Source organism: Vanellus vanellus, assembly GCF_965231255.1.
Source record: "Vanellus vanellus genome assembly, chromosome: 4".
NCBI classification, from domain to species: domain Eukaryota; kingdom Metazoa; phylum Chordata; class Aves; order Charadriiformes; family Charadriidae; genus Vanellus; species Vanellus vanellus.
Window position 1 is genome coordinate 69,037,871 of NC_138909.1, and position 7,238 is coordinate 69,045,108.

At 42.2% G+C, this 7,238-nt stretch overlaps 1 protein-coding gene across 1 annotated transcript in view; it reads right to left on the reverse strand.

Annotated features, from left to right (window-relative positions):
* The window catches only part of RFC1 (replication factor C subunit 1), a 40,554-nt gene extending 33,397 nt beyond the window's left edge, over nt 1-7,157 (reverse strand). Inside the window, exons 1-2 of the mRNA XM_082482339.1 lie at nt 6,907-7,157; nt 203-331 (exon numbers count right to left, since the gene is read on the reverse strand). Coding sequence (XP_082338465.1) covers nt 203-331; nt 6,907-6,909 — 132 coding nt within the window. The 5' untranslated portion in view covers nt 6,910-7,157. The remainder of the gene's footprint in view (nt 1-202; nt 332-6,906) is intronic.
* Between the last annotated feature and the right edge of the window lie 81 nt (nt 7,158-7,238).

Sequence of the window (7,238 nt, forward strand, 5' to 3'; positions counted from 1 at the left end):
AATTTTCTTCATCACCTACAAAGTTTTGCTACTAGAAGTTAGCATTAAGTGGTAGTTTCCTTCCATGCCTATAAAAACAACTGCCACATAGTCTGGTTTTTGAGTATACGAGAAGAAATACGACTTTAAAAAATGCTAGAGATACAAGCAATCCTGCATCAGAGAAACCAAGCACTTCATAAATAAGAAAAGCAAAACAAACCTTAGTCTCCTTTCCCTTTTTCTTCCCACTTGAGTGTCCTTCACCATTTTTAATTTTTTCACTCTTTTTCACAGTCTCACATTCTTGTCGCTTTCCAGGAGGTACAACACCAAAGAATTTCCGGATATCCTAGTAAAATGGAAAACAGATGTATATATTTTTAAATACAGATAGAAGAAGTTTCACACTACAAAATAGCAATACACTTAAATTACTTTCCCAACAGCTCCTTTGTTATAGTATTTGTTGATCTAGAAAGTCTGTTTACAATTGGGAAAACAAAGCCCAGCTAGTTAAACATTGCTGCTCAGACACCACACCACCTTTCTCTAGTCTTTAAATCATGAAAAAAAGTTTATTTCTCCCTTAGTTGGGCATCTTCACCAACACACACTTCAAGACAAACACCCACTAGCAATGAAGTAGTGACTTAAAACAGATCTAGAATTAGAATTTTTTTTCGCAAATAAATCATCACAAACCTAGCCCAAAATATTTTTATAATTAAAATGATCAACTCGACTGTGAAGTAGTGTTCAATGTAAAAAGACAGTAAAGCACCAAGAGCTAGAAAGCAGTCAAGTAGTGGGACATACTGCATCTTCCACCTTCCCAGAAATTTAGGACAGTAACTCTCATCTCATTAAAAACAAAATAACCAGCAAGAAACAGATTAAAACATAAACAAAGAAAAAGAACTTAATACAAAGAGCTCCAAAAGGTCTATTTTGTAACCTTATTTTATTATCTGACCACAATACAACTAAGCTTTCTAAATACATAAAATCAGCAGCTGAAGCTTCAGTTTTAAAAAAAGCACTGTTGTACACACTAAACCAAATCTGATTTCTGTTGGAAGAAAAAAAAAAAAAAAACAACAAAACAACAACTAGTATTTCAGTTTTATTAAAAAGGAATTGAGGAAACATGTACCTGGTTGGTATCAGTACTTCCAGGGGTAGCAGCCATTTTAGAGAAAGTAAGTACCTCATATGGCCTAAATATATAGCAGGTAAAGGGTGTGGCTCAGGACTATATTCTACCCAGCTGACCACTATTCCCCATTATAGAGTTCATCTGGGTAGTTTTTGATTATTACAGGGGACTACAAGTAAAGTAGTAAATTCTTAAGAAATCTCCCTAAAAGTCTGATTGACAAGAAAGGGTGTTTCAGGCTCCTTTTCTTACCACTCAGTTCCCTGGTGGTTTGAATTTGAATTATCAGAGCCTATAAGGCTTAAAATCAATGGAATACATAATTTGAAAGCATACACAAAATATGGGACACATATGGATTTATTTAGTGTATTTAAATTAAAACAATTTTCTAGGATCAGAAATGCTGTTTCCTGTAAAAATTTAGAGTCTTCATGTTTTACCTGCATATAATAATATGGATTCAGCAAACAGACAATGGTAGACTGGGAAGCATTCTTCCTCAATGAGACTTCACACACTTCCATCTATGGAATTTATGCCTCAAGGCATAAATTCTCAACACTCTGCTATTTTACATGTACTCCTACAATATAAATGCAGTACTATATAAGCTCTGAAATGTTGACTGCCAATACATATAGCTAACAGGTTTGAAGAAAGCATTTATTTTAAAAGTCTTGAAGTAGATTCATGGACTCTATCACTCAATCATTACTGACTTCTTTTTAGGCTTAAGGTGACATACACAACAAAAATTGATTACAAGTCTCATTAGATATTTTATGTAGTAAAATAACGTAACTACTTAGTACAACGCTACAAAATTAAATGACTTTAAAGTTTCGCGTTTATTTTTTTATAGGTGTTATTTTAGAATTAAATTATTTGGAGAATAATTAATTTTAGATCAAGAGCATTCTAGTATTTAAACTAAAAACTGTTAGCTAGTAAGTAAGCTGCTCTGCAAACACCATATGCAATAATATTAGATTTTTTTAATGGATTTAGACAAGGAAATACCATCATATCCTGGTTTATGAAATGCAGACTTAATAGAGAAAATATATTAAATTGACCTGTCTGCCCCAGCTTCTTCCACTATTTTAATATCACAGTTCCTGAACTGCTAAGGCCCAAATTATAACATGTAAATTATTATTTTCTGCCTCATTAGTTGTCATGAGCTATCGAGTTAACTCTTCACGGAATCACGGAGTTTCAGAGTTGGAAGGGACCTCTAGAGATCATCTAGTCCAACTCCCCTGCCAAAGCAGGATTGCCCAGAGCACATTACTCAGGACTGCATCCAGGCGGGGCTTGAAAATCTCCAGAGAAGGGGACTCCACAACCTCCCTGGGCAGCCTGTGCCAGTGCTCTGTCACCCTCACCATAAAGAAGTGTTTCTGTGTATTTGAACGGAACTTCCTATGTTCTTCTAACTTGTGCCCATTGCCCCTCGTCCTGTTACTGGGAACCACTGAAAAGAGCCTGGCTCCATCCTCCTTCAACCCACTCTTTAGATACTTGTAAGCATTAATAAGGTCTCCCCTCAGCCTTCTCTTCTCCAGGCTAAAGAGTCCCAGCTCTCTCAGCCTTTCCTCATAAGGCAGATGCTCCAAGCCCTTAATCATCTTAGTTGCCCTTTGCTGGACTCGCTCCAGCAGTCCCCTGTCCCTCTTGAACTGGGGAGCCCAAAACTGGACACAGTATTCCAGCTGTGGCTCTTCAGAAAATGAATGTCATAGCTATAAGACCTGCTACGGTTAACATGTCATAAAGAGGACCTAAACTGCTACTTCAAACTTTCAAAAAACAGTATCTAATCAGGGTCAACTTTACAAGCTATTTTCCCCCAAATCACTTCATAAGCACCTGAAATAAATGGGTGACAGTCAACTGCTACTATATTTCATAATGCAGGTAGTATTTCACTAGATTAACAGGTCAAATTAGAATAAACTTTTTTTTAATTTTTATTGAAAGCAGCATCTTCTACCCATTTATTAAGAAAGCACCATCCATACAAAGACTATATTTTCTTTGAAAAGACTGCGGTGATACAGCAGCTACATATTCCAAAATTGCCTCCCTATGTTAACACAATTAATTTTATTCTCTTGACACAAACTGCACTTCAGTCCTCAAGAGAAGGCGGCTTTTTCCTTTACTTTTATTGTTACTTGCCTGTGTTAAGGAGTTTTCAGAAAATACTGTGAATATTAAAGCACACAAGCCACCTAGAAGTTTCTGAATAAGTTTGTATTTGTCTTTTTGTCACTATTTCCCATAGTGACCATCTACTTCTTGAGTGACTAAACTACACAGCCCTAAGCTACAAAGGAAAACTGACATCTTTGTACCATCGTCTTCCATCTCCAGGGTTATAAATCGTCCAATCTTCTTCAGCTATCTTGCTCTTCAGAAGAAAAGGTAACCTTGTTAGCCACTGGACTATAACAGATGGTGAATTCAGAATTGCTTGGGAGAAAAGTATGTCACAGTGCAACAATAAGGTTATCTTTCAGTGAAGCTTTTATCCAAGAATCATAAGAGACAGAATTTTTGTGCCATTTATTAAGAGATGCCAGATAAATCCTTAATTCATTGCATAACTAACTGCAGAAAAGAAGCAACTAATTATCTGTCAAACTGACTGCCATCCTACAAGTTTGAAGACTATTTAAGAAATATTATATAAGCTTAGATCCCAGACAGGATTGCCTCCATTCTGAGTTTATCTATTCAACATACTCTGGCTGACCATATTATTGGTATATAATGCCATGCATATATATGAGTTCACCAGGTGGCAAAACTGAGTATGTTTAGCTTTTATCTGTGCTCAAACCAGGAAAGGCACATACCAATGTAACTGGCAAGTTTCCTTCTGGGACATTCCCCCAAAAACTACAGGAGTCCTCAGCCTTGGGTAACCTGGAGATACGCTTATCAGCATGGCTGTCTCAGGTGGTGCCCTTGCCCAGAAGGCTAAAATTAAAGAAGCGAGGCTGTATTAGTGTTGCTCCCTGTGGTGCTTCAGCAGCAGCAACAAGATGTGAAACTTTGAGCTATTCCACCCAAGTAAGAGGTGGAATTAAGTAAGAATTTCTGATTGGTCTTGCGAAATTAGGGCGGTATGATGCATAGCATCTGAACAGCCTAAAAAGCAGCCTATGGGTGCACTGCTTCCTGCTGAACTATCTTAGTAATTGTATGAGCTCAGTAATGGCTGTGACATCCAGTTCTTGCCAGTTTTGACTACTGCTTCAATTCCTCCATCTTATGCCAATAACAGCAGACCACAGCAATTAACCATGTCAGGTTGCAAGTCTTCTCTTGAGAGATTTGTATCTGTCTGTTTGACTGAGAAGAAATAACATGAATAGAAACTGAAAACTATTTGTTAGGTAGTACAAAGACTGGTTACTCGAAGAGTTTGTCAGGGTGACTTGTAAGACTTTAGTAAATACCCAGCTCAAAAAAGTTAGTTATAAAAGTCATAAACACTCTGTACTGTTTTTTTCCTGCATTTCAAAAGCACCTTAAACCAAAGATCAACCACTCCAATACTTTGATGATAGAAACACCTCAACCTAACCATAATAGGCACAGTGGGTTTAGAAGACTGCAGTCCAATAAGGCAGAATATTTTCCAAAATACCATCATGTGATTCAGTTTGCACCTCAAAATACGAGACAGAAAACTGAAATTCACCAACCTAGCTCAACGACTGGCATAGAAAGTAACGCACCTTATTTCAGGTATTCTGAAGTGTGTGCATAAGGGCTCTGCATCAAACAAATCACATTTATTTACAGTCTGCCTATTTCAGTGCAAGTTTTGTGCCAACATCAGCTCTGATACCCAGAAAAATTGCACTAATCAAAATGAAATCTGTAGTATCACTTCAGTGAAACCAGTACTACCTGCCTGGATAACTATACTTAATTAATGTTTACTAATAGTGGCAACTGAAGCACAGGTAATATACAGTATTTTTCGAGCAGTATCACAGTTCTAAGTACATACCACCTGATGCTACAGCTTTGGCCATATGAGCGTCTCTTGCAGCTAGAGGCAGCTCAAGTAGCCCCTATGCCCAGTTATTCATTCTCTCAGTTGTATCAGTACAGCACTCTGCTTGAGAACTGGGTCAGGCCATTAATCTCAGTAAAACAATAAATCCCTTCTAAGACAAATAAGTTCATTGTGTAACTCTACACACACCAGTTCAGCACAGCTGAGAAGATGCTGCAGAACCAACCCAACGGGGACTACGTGACAAAAAAGTCTGTTTGCAAGGGTATGATATTAAATTCCAATATGCCTGTGCTGTCACTGCACACACAGATCGGGCTACGTGGTTACTAACATCACTGTATTTTTGCCTCTATCCCCACAGCTGCAGGAGTGATGGTTGTAGAGCCTCTTCAGCTCTGAAAAGGGAACAGGCTGAGGCAATTAATTCTAACACCACAATTATGGTTGTCTTCCTCCCTTTTATCAAACTGCTAGACACTGCAAGGTGTGTGACATTCAGTAGAAGACTACATAGAGGGAGAAAGCCTTTGTCCCAGGAAGGTGGGAAAGAAGGAAGTAAGTCTTCCACTAAGATCAGTTTTCCGAAGAGGTGGTGGGCAGGGAACAGGAGAGGCAGACTTGTCCTCATACATCAATTTAAAGTCACCAGCCACCCCCAACAAACTATGAAAATATCACCGTTTAATAGTTTCAGGTTTCTTAGTGCTGGCAGACCACTATCAGCACTGTGAAAGATTCAGATTGTATTGCACATCATTGCTGAGCATCATGTGTAAGACATATAAATAAGGTTAAACTCTGCGGAGAGTCCAAAACCAAAGTTGAACCGAACTGGTTTTGAATGGCATTTGTAGTTAAGCCAGTAAAACATCTGCACTGAGACCCCATCTGAGCAGAGGCAAATTTATTAAAGCCAGGGGTGAAGAGGGGACACCATCTTACAATGGCTGCATCAGTGAGCAGCACTTTGGGAAGCACACATATGAACGTGTATGTATTTATATTTACAAACTCTTTACACCATGTTTAGGATTGCACCCTTAGTTATTTATAATCAAGCGTCTACTTCCAGACTTTTAAGTTCTTTTTTCCCCCCTCACTTAAACTGTTTTTCTGCAAACGTTGCACACTGTCCAAGTGGGCAGCAGAAACACCCTCGCGTGTGTTCTTACTGAAATGAAAGGAAGAATTAAAACTTGGGCAGACCGCGTTTAGAGAGAGATTAGCCCGCCCGCCTCCTCCCGCCCGCTCCCCCCAGACAACCGCAGGGCCCGCGCCTCATTCACCGCCCGTTGTCGGGAGGGCAGCCCCAGGGGCTCCGACGCTTCCCCCTCGGGGCAAAAGCACAACGGCGGGCATTTCCCCGGCCAGGAGTTTATTTTCCTGGCTCGCCTGGGAAGCCGGGCCTCGGCCCCTCAGGGCGGCAGCGGGGGGAAGCGCGCGAGCCACCGCCGCAGCCGCGGCCTCTCCGCCGCCACCTCACGCACCGCGCCCGCCCAGGCCGCTCTCCGCCGCGGCCGCCCTCAGGGGGACAGAACCCCGCCGCGGCTCGGCCTGCTGCGGGCCCCCAACGGCCGCGGGGCTGCAGTCACGGCCCCCGCCGCAGGGACGCTGCGCAACGCTACCTCCCCTCCCTCCCTCAGCCGGGCGAAGAACTGGGGGGAGCCGGGGGGGGATGGCGGGAAGAGGGGAGCAGGTTTATCTATCGGTACGGCGCGCTCACCATGCTGCTGCCGGCGGCGGCGGTTTATCTCGCTAGCGGGACGTCTCCATGCCTCCCGCTTCCCGCCCCCCTCCCTCACCCGCCTTCGCGCCAACTCCGGCAGGCCGGCGCGCGGCGCTGGCGTCACAACCGCGACGGGCGGGGCGGTGGCTGTTGGGCCTTCGGCCGTTGGTGGCGTACTTGTCACTTGTCGTCTCTCTTGCTCTCGTTGTAGGTGTGGGGGGCTGCCTACCCCGCGCAGCGGCGGTTTAACCGCCTTTAACCGCTCCATTGAACCTCAGCAGGGAGCCCCGGCGGATACCGCCGGCCCTAGCCTGTTCGGGGAGGGTATG